Consider the following 22,087-nt stretch of genomic DNA (forward strand, 5'->3'; position numbering starts at 1 on the left):
TCATTTGGATTTGAGTGATCAGTAGTAGTAATAATCTAACGGGCATGGTAAAAATCAGGGTGGAGTGTTGGGGCCAGCTAGCCGGGAGGAGCTATACGACCACCTTGTTGACCGTCTGGCTGCTTGATTGGCAGTTAACAGAACCAATCCTAGGTAGTGAAATGGAGGGGCAGGAAGTCCCTCGGACACTGGTACAGTGGAAGGTAAGCTAAGAAGAGGTGCTATTGGAGTGAATTTTGACCACAGACTGGTATTTGTAACCCCTATGATAGTCTTTTATCTCTCTGGAAATTCTTAAATGCTTTCTTTCCCTAAGTCTCACTCTTTGCACAGTTTTCAAGTCTTTGGCTCACATAATGGCACCCACATTGTATTGGGACGATGGACAGAAATTGCATTTAATATGAGCTTGAGGGCATCTGCCCAACCATCTGCTAGGGGAGGTGTCAGCCCAGCTAATGGGCTTTGAAAAATCTGTTTTTATAGTTGAAGGTGGCTGCACCGTTGTTCTCTGATAAACATCAGATTTTTCTTTCCGTGCGTTTTTTTTTTTTTTTTATAAAATAGCGGTTGTGGCATTACCTATCATTTAAAAATCAAAGCCTCTAAGTTGATATGCATCAGGGCTTCATCCAGGATGACTAAGTCTGCAAGTAGGTGGTGGGAGCCCTTTCCAGGTCCCAGTCCTCTGCTGGGCCATGGAAGTGCCAAGGTCATGTATTGGTGAAGGAAAGGGATGTCTGATGCTGGTTTGTAAATAGAAATTGACCGTGTTTTCTGAAGCCAGGACTGCTCTGTTACTCTGTGTTGGTGTTAGGAAGGTGTCTTGGTGACTTCATTTCTGAGAAATTTGGTGGTGACTGTTGTCAACTCATGCTGTTCATGTTAGATCTCTGTCCATTTAGCATTTTAGCCTATCATTTAAAATTATTACTCAGCTTATGCCTACACCAAAGTACATGGACACACTTACGTCCCTGTTCAATGAGCTGATTGCCGTGGAGAGAAAGTATAAGCTGGGTGTTTACGACATACAAAAGCCCCATGGGTGACTGGGGGAGACACAGCTGGCATTTTGCTATGTTCTTTTTATGCCTTTGTTCAACAAATGTTTTTTGAACATCTATGTGCCTGTAACTAATCCAGGGGCTGAGGCTCAGCAGTGAACATTATGTCCGTTTTTAAAACAATCCCTTATCTGGTCAGGGGTAAGGCCGCAGTTAATAGTGGTAAGAATTTTAAGTGCCAAAAAAATATTAAGGTAGTAATAAAAGGATAGAAATGCCACAGTGTTAGGTTATTCAATGGTTCTCTGAATTAGGAAGCAAATTGCTTAACAGAATGTGGCTTTAGGACATCTATAACTTTGGAGCTCTGGTGGCGCAGTGGTTAAACATCGGCTGCTAACCAAAAGGTTGGCTGTTTGAACCCACCAGCTTCTCTGAGGGAGAAGGATGTGGCAGCCTGCTTCTGTAAAGATTTACAGCCTTGGAAACCCAGTGGGGCAACTCTACTCTGTCTTAAAGGGTTGCTATGAGTTGAAATTGACTCCATGGCAACAAGTTTTTTTTTTTTTTTTGGTTTATACCTTAAGTATACTTAGTTTTACCCTAGTTGTTATTTTTGGGTGTCATTGAGTCGATTTTTGACTCACAGCTGCCCAATGTAACAGAGTAGAACTGTACCATAGGGTTTTATGGCTGTAATCTTTATGGGAGCAGATCACCAGGGTCTTTCTCTTGTTCAGGAGCTGGCTGGGTTTGAACCACCAAGCTTTTGATTAGGAGCTGATCGCTTAACTGTTTGCACCTCCAGGGCTCCTTTTACACTAGTAGGCAAAGAGATTCTGGTCCAAGGAGCCCTGGTGGTGCAGTGGTTAAAGACCTCAGCTGCTTACCAAAAGGTTGGAAGTTCAATTCCACCAGCTGCTCTTTGGAAACCCTATGGGGCAGTTCTACTCCATCCTATAAGGTTGTGATGAGTCAGAATCAACTCGATGGCAAAGGTATTTTGTTTGTTTGTTTGTTTTAATGCCACACTTTCATTAGGGCTCTGTATGCCCAGTTACATGAATTTGAATTATGGTGTTGGCGAAGAATATTCATGGACTGCCAGAAGAATGAACAAACTAGTTTTGGAAGAAATACAGCCAGAATGCTGCATAAAAGTGAGGATGGTAAGACTTTGTCTCACATACTTTAGACATGTTATCAGGATGGACCAGTCCCTGGAGAAGGACATCATGCTTGGTAAAGTAGAGGGTTAATGAAAAAGAGGAAGACCCTCAACGAGATGGATTGACACAGTGGCTACAATGGTAGGCTCCAACATTGCAACGATTGTGAGGATGGTGCAGGACCAGTGTTTCATTCTGTTGTACATAGGGTCGCTATGAGCCAGAACTGACTGGGTGGCACCTAACAATAACAACATGCCCAGGAAAAAGAACCAGTGAGTGGTGGAGCTGCCATTTGGTCTAAGTTTGAGTCTAAATCCTGTGCGCTGTCTATTTCTCATGGCTTTCCTCCAAAATCTCACTAGGTGAGCACAAGCCCCTCTGTGTAATACTTACAAAGCTGATTAAGATTGTCTCCATCGAGGAAAATCAACCCAGAAATGTTAGGGAAGCTTGCCAAGGACATGCAGTCATGGAACAAAACTGAATGTGTTTCCTGACATTTACACAGCCCCCTTAGAAGCAGGAAGACCACAGTATTGATGATAATGGTGAAGATAACAATGATGGTGATATAAGGAGGAGGATGAAAAAGAAGGAGGTGCCATTCTTCCCATTAATTGTTGTTTTATCGTCATGTCATTTCCAACTCGTGGCAACCCATGTGTGTTGAAGTAGAACTGTGCTCCCTAGATTCAATGGTTGATTAGTGGAAGTAGATCACCAGGCTGTTCTTCTGAGGTACCTCTGGATGGACTCAAACTGGCAACCTTTCGGTTAGGAGCCCAGAGTGTTAACCATGTTAAGGATTACGTGGAGGAGTCACAGGTTTTAAAGTTCATTGGATCAGCTTGACATTTTCAAATGCTTGATTGCGATTTTATGGCTTTTTCTTTTTTTCCATGAAATTCAGAATGAATGATCATGTTTGAAAAGCTGATCAGCTCTGCATTAACAGCTTCACAGTCCCATCTTGTGTCACAAATTATCTGGACAGAGGAGTGAATGTGATTTACTATGATTGGAAGACAATTTGAAACATGACTTTTGGATTTCTGTATCCATAACAATGGAAGTCACAACCAAAAACAAATTTCAAAATGTTTGGATGTGAGTTTCTTTTATTGAGAAAAGATTCAGGTATTTGTAGCAAATATTATTCTCCTTTGTTGATAATGAGAACCTTGGTGAAATCAACTTATGTTCCTTAGCGATTATAAAGTGGGAGATTATAATTGTGCTGAATTTACCCCATTTATTATCTGCTGTGGTTGGATTTTTATTTTATTTTATATTGTCTGAGTTGTAAGTGGGCAGATTTTGAGAAACCTATTAGTGAATGAGGAAAGAATTAATTGCCAGTAAGTTTGAATGGGATGAGGGCACGTGAACTGTTTTGCTGCATACAAATAAAGGTTAGGATTTGGGTAAAAAATAAATTAGTCTTAGGGCAATGGTCTGAATCTCTAAAATAAGTGAATGTGGCTGCTCTCACCACCAGAACAAATTAATCTTTAGAGGCGGATTGACGAGAAAACAAATGGACAATGTAGTGTCAGTAGTTTTAAGTTCAATAGTGTCAGTAGTTTTAAGTTCAAGGAGGAAGAATAACCAGGATGCAGTTATGACCTTCAGGAATATTTGTTGGCACAAGCCATTATAACAGCAGCAGCAACAAGCCCTTAGCCATACCAGATTCATAAGCCTCTTTTCAGATAATGAAAAATGGAATGAGGTCTGGTGTGGCCCGTCAGCAAACCAACCCCCAAAGTGAAACAACATTCCCTTCTCCCTTCCCCCGAAAAAAGGGGAATGGAATATTCCAATGATGCGTGATGATGACGTGCTCTTGGGGCTGATTCATGACCGTGACTGTGGGGAGCAAATCTCAGCATCACCCTGGGCTGGGGGACACCCCCAAAGAATGCTCATCAGTACTGATTTGTCGCTTGCCTGTTTGGCCTCCTGTGTGACCCGTACAGTCAGTTGGTTTACAGTGTGATCCTTAAACGTGTAGTTGGTTCTTTGGGTGAAGCCATTTGGTCATTTGGAACATTTTCCAGGTGTTATCCTCACCTTCTCAAAGTGGTACCTTCTACCTCCTTTTTCCTCACTTATCTAAACTTTTGTGGATCTGGAGATCATCCATCCGCATTCACACCTTGCCTGATTCGCATGTTGAGTTTCAGGGTTTTGGGACGAAGTGCCAGGTAGCTTCTTGAAGCTTCCATGAGCTGACTCCATTTGCTGTCATTTGGCAGTGAGGCTCAGGGCCAGGAGCAGATGGCACCTATGAATATGCATGTTAAGGAAGTGACTGGCGTATTCATTAAGGAGCCCTGGTGGTGCAGGGGTTAAGCACTTGGCTGCTAACCAAAGGTTGGCACTTTGAACCCACCAGCCTCTCCATGGGAGAAAGATGTGACAGTCTATTTCCATAAAGATTTACAGCCTTGGAGACCCTGTGGGGCAGTTCTACTCTGTCTTATGGGGTTACTATGAATCAGAACCAACTCAGCGACAGTGGGTTTGAGTTTTGGAGTGTATTCACTGGGAGACAAAGAGGAGAAGGCACACAGGGCAGTTGTATGACCCCTGTGGTCCATGATAGCTGAGGCCACAGAACACAGTGCAGATATTCCTCACCTGGAATTCTCGCCCGATGTTTCTCTCATCATCCCACTCCTGAACGCTGCTTAAAAGGTGTGTGATAAACTTTCTAGAAAAGCAGCTTCAGCACCCAGAGTTCTGCTGGACACCCTTCGTAGGAGCTAACATGACTTACAGAGCTACTGTGGTTGGTGAAACCGCTCCCTGAGCAGTGATTCTAAGCATTGCTTTTAAATGTCCTTCCGTCAGAAAATAATTCTGATCAAATGGGTACCACATGATAACCAAGTAGCTTATTTATCTTTTTAAATGATTTGAAATGTTTGCAGAATGACGTAAGTGCGGTGTAATTATGCACAAATCAGTGACTTGCAATGAGGCTGCGATTTCTCCTTTTCCTGGTTTCCAGTGGACCCATCTTTTTCTAGGCAGTGGGTTATTATCAATGAGTACAACAGATTAATTATTTTGGATGCCTTGGGAAGGGGACCAGATGCCTGGCTATGGTGGTAATTACAAAATGTGTGTCCATCTGCCACCATCTCTGGTGCAGGCCAGAGCAGGCACGAGGAGCGTGGAAGCTGAAAGCTACGGCCCAGGAGGGGTGGGGGCAAGGCAGGGGCTCTGAGCCAAGCCGCAGTGCCATGCCCCTGTGACAGTGCCCCTTGGCCCGAGCTCCAGAGCGAGGAGCCTTCTGTCTTTAGGGCTGCTGCCAATGCCCTCGGAGCCTGCTCTAGCAGTTCAGGGAGCGAAAAAGAAGAAAGTAATAAAGAAGTATCCATCTTTGTTGTCTTTCTATCTTAAAAAAAAAGTCTCTCATAAATCAGGTGGCTACTTGTTATATAAAGTCTGTTTTCCAAGCTCACTGGAAATATTGTTTCTTTTCTTTCTATTGCTACTTTAATCTGTCTCCTGTGTCTTGTGTACATGTGTGTCTGTGTGTCCGTGCATGTGTGTTTGGGGACATGTACGTGTGTGTATGTGTTCATGCATGTGACTGTGTGTGCATGTGTATCTGAGTATATGTGTGTGTCTCTGTATACGTATGTGTCTATGTGTGTATCTGTATGCATGTGTGTGTGTCTGTGTGTGCATACGTGTAAAGCAGCATCCCAGGCCCCCCTCTTCCTCAAGTGCGTCTTGTCTTCCCTAACTCCCCCAAGTCTGAATAGTTTTCCAGTGCTAAAAGAACCTCTAGAACCTTCTTCCATACCAAATTGTGGTATATTCATAAAATGGAACAATGCTCAGTAATATAAAGGATCAGACTGCTGACGTGTTCAACAATATTGATGAATCTTCAGAAACAGTAAGTTGGGTGAAATAAGCCGGGGAAAAATAGTAAAAAATAAATGATTTCATTTCTATAAAATACAAACTTACTTACAGACAAAAACTGGGGTTTGGGATGGAGGGAAAATGAACCGTAAGAGGAGATGAAAACTCCTTTGGGGGTGACGGAAACTTTCTGCATCTTGATTGTGATGGTGGTTTCATGGGTGTAACCAGTTGTCAAAACTCGTGAATGATACACTGTATATAGTTTATTCTTTGAAACTTATTCCTCAATAAAGTTGACAACTTAAAAGAAAAGAAGAACAAAAGGTATCCTTAGCAGTGTCAAATGAATAGACCTGGGCAGTGGCAATGGGCTTGGCAATGAGGAGGTCCTGGGTGATGCAGAAAACAATGGTTGGGTAGACTCTAGGTTGCAGTGGGTAAAAGTTAACTCTCTGTTTTCCCCCCTTCTACTTCCCCCTCATCCTCCCCTTCCCCTCTTTCTTCTTAGTTTCTTGGTGTGGCATAACAAAAATACCACAAAGTGGTTAGCTTTAAAGAATTGTAATTTATTGTCTCACAGTTCTGGAGGCTTGGAAGTCCAAATCGGGCTATCAGCCATGTTGATTCCTTCTGAGGGCTTTGAGAGAGGAACTATTCCATGCCTCTCTCCTGCTCCTGGTGGCTCCCGGCCATCCTTGGTGTTCCTTTGCTGCTTATAGGTGCATCTTCACGTGGTCCCTTCCTTCTGTGTAACTCTGGGTCTGTCCTTCTCTTTTATAAAATGTCACTTAGAAGGGACTAAGATTAGAGCCCACTCTACTCTGTAAGACTTCATTAATGTAACTGATAATATCTGCAAAGGAAAATCCTATTTCCACAAACAAGATCTCATTCACCAGTGCAGGGGTTAGGACTTCAACATATCTTTTGGGGGGACACAATTTAATACATAACAATCCTTCCCCCCTTTTCCTCTCCCCTCCTTTGTTCTCCTTCCTCACTCTCTTCACTTCCTCCCCCTCCTTCTCTTCCCCTCCTCCTCCCTACTCTTTCCCTTCCTCCTTCTCCTCCTTTTTTTCTTCTTTTGTAACTTAGCTAGCGTAGGACCAAGTTATTTAGGGTTCTTGAGATTTTTATGGGCACTCTGGGAAGAGGCTGTGGACAGAACCAGAGGGAAAGGTTCATGCCCTGGAAATGCTTTCCAGTCCACCTACAGAACACAGTCCTTTGCACATCTGACCATTTCCCCCCCATACTTAAAAAAAGTACCCAGGTGTGTTCTAGAGGGTTTTTGGAAGAGGGGATATGTTCATTTGTTTTAAGGGAGAATAGTTGGGGGAGTGGAGGGTAAAGACCTCACTTGCAGGGTGATGGAGGCCATGTTCAAAGTTCAGAGGGACAGGAGGAAGAAGGAGGAGGGGGAAGAGCTAAAGGAGGCAGGAGGTGGCCAGGTTTGCTGTGCTCTGTGTGTGTAGGGGGGTTGTGGAAGGTAAGGAGATTGGGAAATACCTCCAAAGGAATGCTTTCTAGTTCATTTCCAACACTTCATGATGGGAAGAGCAAATATTCTTTACCTGTAGCCCTTTGAGAGGGGAAGTTATGCAGGAGAAGTGGCTCAGGAGTGCCTGGTTTTGGTTGTTGGCTGTAGCCCAGACTGCAGGGAGGATAGATCAAAGGCAGGGAGGGAATCTGGCAACAATGATGCTGTGGGAGGCCCTGGGTGGTGCAAAGGGTTAACATGCTCAGCTGCTAACAGAAAGATGGGAGGTTTGAGTCCACCCCAGGGGCACCTTGGGAGAAAGTCCTGGTGATTTCTGAAAAAATCAGCCACTGAGAACCCTATGGGGTGCAGTTCTACTCAGCACACATGGGGTCACCATGGGTTAGCATCATTCGGTGGCAACTGGTTTGGCCTTTTTTTTTTTTTTTTTTTGTAGCAACTGTAGCCCTCAACCAGGCACAACCAAGAAGCTAGGGAGGAATTTCTCAGCACCTACAGCCTCTGTGGCCTGGAGCTGGGGGCATTGATGTTGGCGCAGCCGGGGCACTGACAGCTTCTGTACAAGAAGCTTGTCTGTGTTGCTCACAGCCTGACCTTCACACCTGAGGTTTTGCTGGGTGTCGTATATCATACTTCTCACCTGCCCTAAGTGTCAAACCTTTTCCACAGGGCTGTGGGCGGAGATGGGTTATGTTGTTCTTAGTGAAGTCAAAGTAGCGTGCTCTTGATATGAATTTGTACAGACTACACATGTTCTTAGCCTGAAGTTCAGTATAGCCTCAGTGTTGACGATGGTGGTGTAAGCAAACACCTGCACAGCACTCACTGCCACCAAAGCACTTTCCCCAGCAGCTTACATACATTTGTTTATTGAATCATTCAATCCCAAAGCAGCCCTGTGGGTCGGTGTTACCGTCATCACTCTCATTTCACAGGTGAGGAGAATCAAGGCATAGAGAAAATAGCCCTCAAGTGGTGGAGCAGAGGTTTGAACCCAGGCCCTATGGCTGCAGAGTCTCTGTGCTTAACCATTGTGGCTACACAGCCTTTTAGTCTGTGCACTTAGGGTGACTCCTTCCACATAGGAACAAACCCATCTGTTATGGATTGAGTTGATATGTTGAAATCTTAACTTCTGTACCTGTGAATGTGACTTTATATGGAAATAGGGCTTTTCTTTGAAGATGTTATCATTTAATGGCTTCATACCAGAGTAGGGTGGGTCCTAATGTTTTCTGAGTGGTGTCTTATAAAAGGAGAGAACAGACAGGGAGACAGTCACATGGGCTGCAGACACCTTCTGAAGCTCTGTCTATAAACCACAGAACAGCAAGGGACACCTGGGGCTACCAGAAGCTGCCCGGGAAGATCTTCCCCTAGAGTGGTCAGAGAGAGCAGAGCCCTGCAGATTCTCTGAATTCAGACTTGTAGCCTCCAGAACTGAGAGACAATAAGCCTGTTGTTAAACATAGGTAGGAGAGGTGATTTGTCCAGCTGCAGTCCCGCTGCCGCCCCAGGACTGAGCACAGCCCAGGCCCCCAGCAGCCCTCAGTAAGCGTTGCAGCAGGAGGCAGAATCACAGGAGGAGGCAGGGTCTGAGCATTTAGAAAAAAAGGGTGCTGAGGCTGTCTGAAAAATAGGTGCCGCTTGTCCTGAAATGATGTGTTAGGGCAAAGGTTTGTTTGCCTTTTTAAAAGTATGGGGATTGCTGAAGTAGCATTTCAAATGTTAGGATACCAGGATGGCCAGAACTGGTGGAGAGGTGTTCAGCTAGTAGAATGTTTGCCTTTAAGAAGTGGCTGGGGGAGGGGCAGGAGAAGAAGGGAGGAGGGAAAGAGAGAGTAAGTTGGACCCTCCACTCCAGGGCACTGATTCTGGATTCTGTAGCCCTTATGTCAGTCTTTAAGAATTTGGCTGCTAACCAAAAGGTCAGCAGTTTGAACCCACCAGCCACTCCTCGGAAACCCTATGGGGCAGTTCTACTCTGTCCTGTAGGGTTGCTATAAGTCAGAATAAACTTGAGGGCAATGGGTTTGTTTTTGGTTTTATGTTAATATAGAGCTTCTAATCTTTTAAATCTTTCAAAAAGGGGTAGTGGTAGTTCAGTGGTAGAATTCTCACCTTCCACGTGGGAGACCCAGTTTTGATTCCCAGCCGAGGCACCTTATGCATAGCCACCACCTGTTTGTCAGTGGAATCTTGCATGTTGTCACCATGCTAAACAGGTTTTAGTGGAGCTTCCAGACAAAGACAGGCTAGGAAGAAAGGCCTGGCAAAAAAATCAGCCTGTGAAAACCCCATGGATCACAACAATCTGATCTGCAGTTGATCATGGAAGGGGAACAGGACCGGGCAGTGTTCTGTTCCCTTGTGCATGGGGTCACCATGAGTCGGGGGCCGACTTAACAGCAGTTCACGAAACAGTCTTTCCAAGTCTCCTGGAGCTGTGGCCTTCTTTTAGCCTGCTATCCACTGTGAGAGGCAGAGTGGGGAGGGGCAGGAGCAGCCCCAGTCCTGGTCTGGGCCGCGTGCCAAGTCCCTCAGCCTGCGGGCTGTGTCTTCTTCCCAGCTGGCCTGGGAGCTCCGTTAAAGCAGGGCTCTGCCCCTTCTTTGCATCTCAACGTTTAGGGTTGAGTCTGACATATAGTGGGCAGTCAGTGTACGTTTATTGAACTCAGTTGGAATCAAGAGACCTGGATTCAAGTATTTGCTTTGTGACCTTGGACAAATGACTTGTAATGAGCTAGAGCATCCATTTTTCTGATCTGTAAAATGGAGATGAAGAAACCCGCTGTGTTGGATTCAATATGATGATGTATAAGGAGGCTACACAGAGAAAGCCTTCGACAAACGTCCTTCTCTTTCTTGAGGTTGGACATAACCAGTTCCAGATCTCAATATGGAACCTATATCCACCAGGGAGTTTCTCATCAGTCCTCACCTGTCCTTTCAGGTGGGGTTTGAAAGGTCAAAAGAGACAAGAGTGCCCTTTTCTGAGCATCTCAAAAGATCGTGCCCTTTGGTGTTAGAGAATTGCCTTAACTTATTTTTCACTTAGCAGTTCTGCAGCTGGGCTTGTGTTTAGTGGGTGTGTGAGCTGCGTGGGCCGGGGGGAGGGCTGTGAAGGCTGTGCTGAATGCCCAGGTGGAGTCAGCCTGGCTGCAGTCCTAGCCTCCCCAGTCATCACCTGAAAGGCCTTGGGCAAATAACTGAACCTCTCTGAGCCGAGCTGCATTTCCTGTCTCTAAAGAGGTGCTAAGGTAACACCAGGGCTTCGAACTGGTTCATTCCGGTTCCAACATCTGCTGAGAATTTGCATTTCCATCTCCAGATATTCTGAATCGGAACCTACATTTTAACAAGATCCCCAGGTGAGTCTTGGGCAGGGGTTTGAACTGGAAAGAACCAGTTCAAAGCCCTGGATAGTACCTACAACAGAAAGTTGTTGGGAGGGTAAATGAGTTAATATGTGCAAAGTGCTGAGTAACAGCACTCAGTAAATTCTATTACTGCTGAGGTGCAGTGGTGTCACCGACTGGGGGGGAATGAGCAGGTGGGAGCCAACGAGAGAGGAGCTTGACCCTAAATCACCTTCTTAATTAAAGCCTTACATGGCTTCCACCGGCTTCTCATATTATACCCTCACTATAGTAGGAAGCCCTGGTGGCATAGTGGTTAAGTGCTATGGCTGCTAACCAAAGGGTCGGCAGTTCGAATCCACCAGGCGCTCCTTGGAAGCTCTATGGGACAGTTCTGCTCTGTCCTATAGGGTCGCTATGAGTTAGAATCGACTCAACAGCACTGGGTTTGGTTTGGTTTTTTTAGAGTTGAAAAGGAGACCTGGTGGGACAGTGGTTAAGAGCTATGGCTGCTAACCAAAAGGTTGGCAGTTCCAATCCACCAGCAGCTCCTTGGAAACCCTATGGGGCAGTTCCAGTCTGTCCTAAAGGGTCACTATGAGTCGGAATTGACTTGATGGCAGTGGGTTTTTTCTTTTACAGTTTAGAAAAGGAGCCCTAGTGGTGCAGTGGTTAAGAGCTTGGCCGCTAACTGAAAGATTGGCAGTTTGGACCCACCAGCCACTCTCTGGGAGAAAAGAGCTGGTGATCTGCTTTTGTAAAGATTGCAGCCTAAGAAACCCCATAGGGCAGTTCTCCTCTGTCCTATAAGGTCACTATGAGTCAGAACTGACTCGTCAGCACACAAAACAACAATAGTTTAAAAAGTGAGGGCATTGGTGTTCAGTATTAGAATATTCACCTTCCATGCAGGAGACCCAAGTTCAATTTCTGGCCAGTGTACCTCAAGCACAGCCACCTATCAATGTAGAGTTGTGTGTTGCTATGCCCCATAGGTTTCTGTGGAGTTTCCAGACTAAGACAGACTAGGAACAACGGCCTGGTGATCTATTTCTGAAAATCAGCTAATGAAAACCCTGTGGATAACAGCAGTCCAATCCACAGCCAGTTATGGGAATAGTGCAGGACCAGTCAGCATTTTGTTTCATTGTGCGTGGGGTGGCCATGAGTCAGGGCCAATCCAAAGGCAGCTAACAACAACAGTTTAGAACACCTTGAAGCTTCCTGCCATGCCTTAGTTCTTTATGCTCTGAGTTTTTGCTCATTCTGAGCACTCACTCTTTGTCTCTCTCTCTCTTCTCAACAAGCTTCTCTGTGCACCATCGGGACCCTACGTTAGCAGTCATTGCAAACTTGGGGGTTTATAGGCATCCATAGGGGCCAGGCAGGTAACATAAATGAATAAAGTGGACAGGTGCCAACAGTAGGGAGAGGTAGGGACTGTGGTAAACATTGTCTCATCTGAAGAGAATAGGCATGTGCAGCTGATAGTTGCCATGGGAGAATGCAGGTCTAGAGTTGTAACTCCTCCCAGCTTTTAAATTGAAGCTGGATATCTGGACATCTATGGGAAATTCTCTGCAGAGGGTCCCATTGTGTATACCACAGAGAACTAATCAGAGCATGGGAAAGAATGACCCGAAAAGATTCGAATAGTGCTCAGCATTCACACAGAGCCAGGAAAAGTGTTTGTTCTCACCAGCCAGATTGGAAAACCTCATCATTCACAGATACTGGGTCAGGTACTCAGAAGGGTCAGTACTGGGGAATAAGTAGCCCTGCACTAAATCCTCTCATGGTCACACGTAGCAAATCTTAAAAGCAAAACTTGAAAGGATCAAGCTGTTTTCAGATAACTTAGTTGTGTTGCATCAAAAGGTCAAGAATACTTATAAGAGTACAAAATATGCCCCACCCAACAAGATAAATTCACGATGTCTGGCATCCAATAAAAAATTACCAATTACACAAAAAAGCAAAAAAAAAAACCTATAATGAGCTAAATGAGCCAATTGAAACCAACTCAGAACTGACACAGATATTAGAATAAGCATACAAGGACATTAAAACAGTTATTGCAACTATATTCCATATATTCAAAGCTAGAGGAAAGACTGAACGTGTTAAGTAAAGACATGGAAGGTATAAATAAAAAGACGAGAATTAAACTTCTGGAGATGAAAGTTACAACGTCTAGATGAAAAAGACACCAAATGGGATTAACAGCAGATAAGATACTGCAAAAGAAAAGAGTAGAGAACATGAAGACATAGCCTTAAAAACAATTCAAAATGAGGTACGCAGAAAAAAAAAGACACAGAAGAAGAATGAACAGATTATCAGCGAGTTACAGGACAACTTCAAGTGGCCTGATATATGAGTAATTGGAATCCTAAAAAAAACAGTGATAGAAAAAAAATAAATAATGACCAACACTTTTCCAAATTCACTGAAAACTATAAACTTACATATCTAAGAGGCCGAACAAGCCCAAGCACGAGAAAAATGAAATAAACTACCAAAAGGTGCATCATAATGAATTTTCTTAAAACCAGATGGAAAATGGGTCTACCCAAAGGAATGGGAACTACATGGATAATAAGGTTTAAAATATGTAGTGTACAATTAAGATATAGACATAAAAATTGTGTTAATATGAAATTTGAAATTAGTGGTTTTCATTAATATATCATACACATAAAGCAATAATGTTATATCGTTTAAGATAATAAGTTGCATCATTCATTTAAACTTTTTAGTTACTGAGACCTATGCACAGCATGATCAGTTTTCTGGCAAACTTTGAGTTTAGTTTCAGTTACCAAATTATTTTTGTTTTGAAGAAAGGTCTGTGGTTGGGGGAACATTATTCCTTATGTGGTTTTAATCTTTACTTTTAAAATGATCTTTGTGAAAAATATTTTTATTAAAACAGGGTACAAAAATTATCAGAGTTATCAACAAGATAAATTACAGGGTTTGTGATTCTGACTTTTGCCTTAAAAAGAAGGAAATCTATATTCAAATGCTGAATGAAACTCCTTGTAGCAGCCATTTGAGAAACAGTTTCCAGAAACAATTAAATTAAAACTGTATATGCAGAATACTATGTACTGTTTAAACCACATAGTAAAGGACCAATAGGAAGCACACTTAGCTTTTCAAAATGAAAACTGAAAATAAATGGGAAAATGTGATATTATTTCATCCTAGAAAATTCTTTAAATTGGATAAAAGAGACTATGTTCAGAAAATTAAAATAGGGCCTCCTTTTTACTTAACATGTATCCCCTTCTGTCCAAGGTTCAGAAATGGTAGTGATTAAAATGTTTATGTTCTTTGACCCACACTTCTGGGCTAGCTATCTTAGTTATCTAGTGCTGCTATAACAGAAATACCACAAGCGGGTGGCTTTAACAAACAAATTTATTTTCTCACAGTTTAGGAGGCGAGAAGTCTGAATTCAGGGTGCCGGCTGTAGGAGAAGGCTTTCTCTCTCTGTCAGTTCTGAAGAAAGGTCCTTGTCTCTGAGTTTCTTCTCCTGGTCCATCTTCATGTGATTTGACATCCTTCTTCTCCCATCTCTGCTTCTTTCACTTGTTTAATCTCTTTTGTATCTCAAAAGAGATTGACTCAAGATATACCCTACACTAATCCTGCCTAATTAACATAACAAAGGTAACCCATTCCCAAATAGGATTATAACCACAGGGTATTGAGGTTAGAATTTACAACACATATTTTTGGGGGATACAATTCAATCCATAACACAACCCAAAGGGAATAATCCAAATACAGGTGAAGATTTATGCACAGAAATGTTAGTTGTGGCATTGTTTGTAATTTGGAAAATCCAGGAACCACTCATATACATAGTGATGGGGGAATTAGGCAAACTGTAAAACATCCATACAATGAAGGAGTATATAACCATTAAAATTAATTTTTAGGAAGAATATTTAATGTGGGAAAAAGCTTCTGATACAGTACTGAGTGCAAAAAGGATATATTTATACAGGGTGGTCATAACTAGGTAAAACAATATGCATAGAAGAAAATATATTAGCAGTAGTTAACTTGGGGGGAGTGCATTGTTACTGATTTGTATTTTCCAAGTTTTCCTAGAAAAAGCACATATTACTTTTAAAATAGCAAAAAGATTATTAAAAAAAAAAATCATGGCAGCTAATAAGACATTAAATATCTGAGAGTGTTGTGTCTTAGAGCTGGTGAGAACCACAGGGACCATTTAGCGTGAGACCTCATGACCGAGGATTGTCATTGGTGGAGGGAGTTGTCTGAGTTTTGTCTCAGTTTTTCTGGGGGTCATAAAAGAGAATAGTACAAATGGTTAACGTGCTTGGCTAGTAACTGAAAAATTGGAGGTTCTAGTCCATACAGAGGCACCTGGGAAGAAAGATCTGGGGATCTTCTTCCAAAAAATCAGCCATTGAAAACACCATGGAGCACACGTCTACTCTGACACACATGGGGTTGCCATGAGTTGAAATCCACTCCATGGCAACCGGTCTAATGGAGAATAGAGTTTCTTGGTTGTTTTACTCTTGGATGATCCATGATGTGCTCACGTCTGGGCTATCCTTCACTGGCAGCCACTTGCTGATCAGAGAGTCTGACTGGCTATCAACATTATCTTTGGCAAATATAAAATAGGAAGACAAGTTGATTATTACCCAAGAGATATGACTTGTTTGATAGCCCATCATCTTGCAACATGAGACAACAATGAAAAATTCCTGATGGTATAAAGTGGGCATCATTCTAGATTGGTTTCCTGTCATTGGGTCCTGATCCGTTAATAGGTGATGGAATTCTTTTAGTGGGTCTCCTCCAGCATTTTTTTTTAACGGAATTAGAACAGACTAGAAAATACCTCTCTCTTCATTTCAGAAAATACCAGAGTGCATAGCATGTAGTAACTATTCTTTAAATTTTTATTTCAGGTGTGTTCATATTTACTGGGCTTAATGTTAAAAAAAAAAAAAAAGTTGTGTGTGTGTGTGTGTGTGTTTTTAAACTATGGTTTTCGCTCAAAGCCAAAAGACTTTTACTGCGATCGAGACCAGTGGTTCTCTGTGATTCTGGAACCACCAGCGTTATCACCTGGGAGCTTGTTAGAAATGCAGATTGTCAGACCTAGTGAATCAGACACTCTGGGAGTAGGGCCCAGCAATCTGTGTTTTAACAGATCCCTGACAAATGGGTCTAGCCTTGCTATGCCACTGTTGATCCCTGTACCACACTGTATGCTCTGATTCCATTGATCTGGGTTGGGGTCTGAGATTCTGCGTTTCCAAAAAACTCCCAGGTGATGCCAGTGTTGATCCCTGGACCACAACTGGGCTCAACACTGGACCATGTGATGCCAACACTGGACCGTGTGATGCCAACACTGGACCGTGTGATGCCAACACTGGACTGTGTGATGCCAACACTGGCATCACCTGGGAGTTTGTTGGAAATGCAGACTCTCAGGCCCCAACCCAGATCAATGGAATCAGAATGTACAGGGTAGTACAGGGATCAACATTTTAATAAGATCCCCAGGTGATCGAATATACTTATTAAAGGCTAAGAGACACTGATCTAAACCACATATGCTTTTAGGGGCCAGAGAGGCAAGGGAAACGAGGGAAGGGAACCTGGTTTTCTCCCTAAAGAGAGTACAGCAGTAGAAAGGCTTTGAGGTGTGAAGTTGAAGAACTCTTGTTTAAGAATCTTCCACGTTTGGGTTAGAACATTCAACCAAATTCATCAACTAAGGCTAACTGCAGTCGATGGCTGTTTAAGCAGATTTTAAACATACATTTTAATAGAGTAACTCCCTCCCATTCAACATCTTCTGATCTCTTTTAGGAATTTATCAAAGAGCTGCTCTCCCGGATAAGAGGCATGAGGAAACTGAGCCCCCCGCAGAAGAAGACTGTATGACTCTGGCCCAGGGTGGAACTCTCCTGGAGAAGAAGAAAGGGTCCTGGGATTTGGACTACAAGAAGACATATATTAAAGAATAAATGTCCTTTTGAACAACTTTTTTTTTTTTTGAGGGTGGGGGGAATGATTGTATTAGACATTTATTCAAGAGTGTTCCTTTTCTGTTTTTAAAGGTTTTTGTTAGTGTAACATTTTAATAGTGGAAATATCACAACTCTGGCTGCAGCTCAACCAAGGATTATTAAAGCAGGTGGACATCAGAATGGGCTGTACCAGGCAGCATTTTCTGCAACGGATCAGATGTTTAGGGCCTTACTGTACAGGGAAGATGGTTTTCTTACAACGAGTTTGGTAATACTTTTTTCTTAAGTTGTACCTTTGACTCAGATGTCAAATTTCTTGTATATATTTGCACACACCTAAGTTAAACTGTAGAGGTAAGGTTTTTTGTTTTCACATTGATAGAATAAACGTGTGGTTGTTCTTTCATCGAAGGTCACAGCATGTGTGTTTTCAAGAGACCACTCAGCATTCTTCATGTGAGTGCTGCTGACCTTCAAAATTCACTTGATGCACCAAAGTGAAAAAATTCAGTGTATCCGTTATTTGATGAGCTATGCTACAAAAAAGTTGAGTTGGTCAAGGGCTGAATTCATGGACTTCATATTATTTCATTGGTTGGAATGCTTTGCCAGGTCATGTACTTATTGCCTTATTTGTGGTGTTTTAAACGTGTGTGGACCCTTCATTAGAAGAACTCATCAGATTTCTAGAGAAATGCCCATGTTTTCTGAGCAGTGTTTTGCAGTGGATAAAGGAAGCACTGTATAGCATCTAATTCTCTGCTTTCCACCAAATACTGTGTATTCTCTGTCCATGAAAGCAGGTCAAAAGGAAGTTAGCAGATTAAGAATCGTCCTCCTTAGAAGAAGATTCTGGTTGCTTCTGTACCTGGGGAAGCATCAGACCAGTGGGCAAGGGCGGATTTAGCCAACAGACAAGGTAAACACAATGCTTACCTTGCTTACCAGATCAGTTTTTACCACATCAAAGATACTGTCCCTCTCCCAACCCCACAGCACCTTCTTACAGAATCAAAGCCTCTTTTCAAATGACGGGGACAAATGACGGCTTACTTGTGCTTATTTACACATCTGTAGTGAACAGTTTCACATGGGTTTCACCACATCTAGATGAAATTGTTCACTACAGATTAGTAAATACGCAGGAGTAATCCCATGCTTACCTTGCTTATTGGGTAATCTGCCTCTGCAGAAGGGGGTGAATTGAGTGTTGGAGCAAGTGCAGAGGTGGGAATAGGGCACAACCTACCCCATCCCTCACCCCCCAGTCAACCGTTCTTCAGGACGATTGATGACTGGAGCATTTGGTGGTTTAGATGCCTGAGACTGCATTTCTGGCTCCTCTCAGTGGGATGTGGTGAGGACCCTGGAGCCTCCATCATGCTCTTGGCCCTAGTTGCATATCTCTATGCCCTTGCCAGGAGTTGGGTCAGGGGTACCTGCCCTTCCCCTCTCAGTTACATACCAGCTCCTTGGAGAGGGATCAACATTCAGATAGGATACGGGTGGGGTAAAAGGTAAGGGTAGAAACTGCTTTTTCCCTCCAGGAGGCCCGATGCCTCCCCACAGAAGCCCCACCTAGTGGGGAATGTCTCTAGGTGGCCCTGTCAGAGAGGACGGGGGTCAGGCATTTTATATCAAGGGTGCTCTGAACATATTTTATTTTTTAAAAGAACTATGTTTGTGACTTTTGCGTATACTGGCAAGCTTTTGAAAATGTATTTAATTTTGTAATGTTTACCAATGATTTATTTACAAGCTATTTACTCAAATAAATGGAGCTGCTTAAAACTCTGCTTACACACGCGCCTTCCAAAACATAGTACCGTTGTGATTTTACTTTGTCACGCCGTCTGTAGTTGAAAGCACCCAGCACCTGTATCCAGCTTCTCATTTCCCGGGTGTTTTTAGGTATTTAACTCTGGACCTCTCCTGAGGCACCTTCAGATCTCGTGGTGAAAGCAAAGGGGCCATGACACATTCCTGGGCTGAGAAGGAAAGGGGACGAACTCTGTGCACACCACCCTGCCCCGCTTCTACCCCAACCCTCTCCTCAGCCATGACACCTTACTTTTATTCAGTGTCTCTTTGACTGATCTAATATAAATATCTCAAGATGGTTTCAAATGAATCAGACATTCCAATTATTGGTAGAATGCATGCACCATAGAAACACAGAAAAGCACAGAATTTGCAGGATTTCTGCTAGGCTGGACTGGGCCAGGTTATCGTCTTCAAGTGAAGCAAGAATTACCTTTTTCTCCAAAGCCCTTGGTCCCACTACGTGGCACACACTCCCTGCCTGCCTTCCCTTGCTTAGGACCTGGTGTCACTACCTCCTGAGTGCTCAAGCCAGATGCCCAGATTGCACCCCGGACTCCCCACCCCTCCTTACATGTCCCCAGCCACCAAGCTCTTCCCTCTGCAACTACCTCGTATATCTGTTCCATGTTATATCTTGCCTTGATTCCTCCAACCATCTTTGAATTGCCCCCCCTCCCCCATGCCGCCCTCCAGATGATCTTTCTGACAGGCAGATGTGATCACCCTCTGCTTAAAACTCAAACCTTACAAGGGACTGGTCTTACAAGGAACTTCCTTTTAAGGAACTGGTCTTACAAGGAACTTCCTTACAAGGAACTGATCGTTTCCTCTTTGATTCCGTCATTTAGCCTTCTGTGGGAAACCCTGGTGGCATAGTGGTTAATAGCTACAGCTGCTTAACCAAAAAGTTGGCAGTTCAAATCCACCAGGCGCTCCTTGGAGACCCTATTGGGCAGTCCTACTCTGTCCTATAGGGTCACTGTGAGTCGGAATCGACTTGAAAGCCACGGGTTTGGTTTTTTTTTTTTAATGTCCAACCGGTTGCTGTTGAGTTGACTCTGACCATGGCAACCCCGTGTGTATCAAAGTAGAACTGCTCGGTGGCTGATTTTTTTTTAAGTTGATCGTCAGACCTTTCTTCTGAGGTGCTTTTGGGTGGTTATCAGCAAGCATGTTAACCATTTCCACCACCCAGGGACTCCACAGGCTAGGATAAACCCAAACCAAACCCATTGCCATTGAGTTGATTATTACCAAAAACCATTGCAGTTGAGTTGGTTCCGCCTCGTAGCAACCCTATAGGACAGAGTAGAACTGCCACATAGGGTTTCCGAGGAGCGGCTGGTGGGTTCGAATTGCTGACATTTTAGCAGCCAAGCTCTTAACCACTGGACCACCAGGGCCCCCAGGCTAGGATGGTGGTTCTTAAACTTGAATGCACATTTGAATCCTCTGGGAAGCTTTAAAGACAACTGACACCTGAACCCCCATCTTGACCAGTGAAATCCGAGTTTCTAGAGGCAGAGGTGGGGCATCTTTCTCAAGCTCCCCAAGATTGAGCACCCCTGGCCGTTGGTGCATTCACGTGCAGCCTGTTGCTCTGGTTTGTGATCTCATCTCGCTGTTTTTATGCTATGGCAGCTTGTGGCAATTACGACATCAGCACATTGGCTATTTCTCATTTTATTTTCTACTGGGGAGGAATTAAAGTACAGACAGGGCTCAGCACTTGGGGAAAGACTTTAAAATATCCAACTCCCAGTTCAGCACTCATTTGAACAGTGGAGAATCTAAGTTTAAACCTATGGGATGGCTTCCATTTACAACAGTCATAACAATACCAAACCAGACCCATTGCCGTTGAGTCGATTCTGACTCGTAGTGACCCTATAGGACAGAGTAGCACTGCCCCGTAGGGTTTCCAAGGAGCAGCTGGTAGATTCAAACTGCTGACCTTTTGGTTAGCAGCTGAGCTCTCATACACTGTGCCACCAGGGCTCCAGTGATAATAATAGCTAGCATTTACTGACCACTGTGTTAAATGCTTTGCGTGCCTTATCTCATTTAGTCCTAACATTAATATTTTGTGGTAGATTATATTATCTTCATTTTACGGATGAGGAAATAAACTCAGAGAAGTTAAGCAGCTTACCTGAGGTCACACAGCTACCCAAGCCTGTTTGACTCCAAAGCCCCTTGACCATTGAATACTCTGCCTTTTGTAGGGGGGTACAAGAGGAGCTGCATCTAAAGTGAGCCAGTGGGGTGGTGGAAGGCTTTGTGGTTGGGGTGTCCTCAGGTGCCTGCAGGGCTCCTCTTCACTCCCTGGAACTGAGGGCTGCCTGAGCCTAGCCTGCAGCACAGCCAGGCCCCTGCTGCTGCCCCTCTGTTTCCAGGCTCTTCTTACCTTTCCTCTGACATACAGCTCCTGGTCTTGGGCTTAGCAGCTGAGCGCGGAGTATCCCTCTGTCGGTTTCCTAGAAGGTAAAATTGGGAGAAACAGCAGCTCAGGGTAAGATAATTTCCAATTCCAGGGACACATGGATATCTGATTTTCATTTAGCATCCAAAGCTCCTGTAAAAGATTGTGTGCTGTGCGGAATCAATATATCAACAATGGAAGAGCGTGTGATTATACCAGGTTCTCGCCAAGAAGACGTGGTAGTTGGGAGCATGTTTTCTCTTTGAGCCAAGACTACGTTCAACAAGGGATATTGGCTGAAGGGGCTCCAGCCCCACCCAGGTGCTCAGCCCACCTGGAGAAGCAGGTGGAGGAACATCTGGGAGGTAGCCCTCCCCCTTTCATGTTACAGCAGAGGCTGCAGTGGGAGCCACAAATTTGCCTGACAGCTTAGTTCTGTGCTGGGGCACTGGGCCATCTCAAACCCTCTCTGGTTGTTATTGGCTGCCCTTGAGTCACCCCTGACTGATGGCAACCCCATGCACAACCAAACAAAATGCTGCCCGTCCTGCACCATCCCCATGATCTGCTGTGGATCAGACTATTGTGATCCACTGGGTTTTCATTGGTTGATTTTTGGAGGTAGATTACCAGGTCTTTCCTCCTAGTACCTCTTAGTCTGGAAGCTCCATTATATCATAGGAGCAGGCAAGCCTTCACTGACAGATGGGTGGTGGCTGTGCACGAAGTGCGTTGGCGGGGAGTCGAACCCAGGTCTCCCACATGGAAGGCGAGGATTCTCCCACTAAGCCACCACTGCCCCCACCCCAGCTCTCTAGGATTGAGTTTGTTTTTAAATAATGTTTTACTGCGTTTTTGGTGAAAGTTTACACAATA

At 43.9% G+C, this 22,087-nt stretch overlaps 1 protein-coding gene across 2 annotated transcripts in view; it reads left to right on the forward strand.

The window, feature by feature from the left end:
• Positions 1-18,773, forward strand: part of PPP1R14C (protein phosphatase 1 regulatory inhibitor subunit 14C) — a 104,265-nt gene extending 85,492 nt beyond the window's left edge. For both annotated transcript variants that reach the window (XM_049903466.1, XM_049903472.1), the window contains one exon: positions 16,805-18,773. In XM_049903466.1, the coding sequence (XP_049759423.1) occupies positions 16,805-16,879 (75 nt within the window). In that variant the 3' untranslated portion in view covers positions 16,880-18,773. The remainder of the gene's footprint in view (positions 1-16,804) is intronic.
• The last annotated feature ends 3,314 nt before the right edge of the window (positions 18,774-22,087 follow it).

This window comes from Elephas maximus, chromosome 1 (assembly GCF_024166365.1).
Source record: "Elephas maximus indicus isolate mEleMax1 chromosome 1, mEleMax1 primary haplotype, whole genome shotgun sequence".
In the NCBI taxonomy this organism is placed as follows: Eukaryota; Metazoa; Chordata; class Mammalia; order Proboscidea; family Elephantidae; genus Elephas; species Elephas maximus.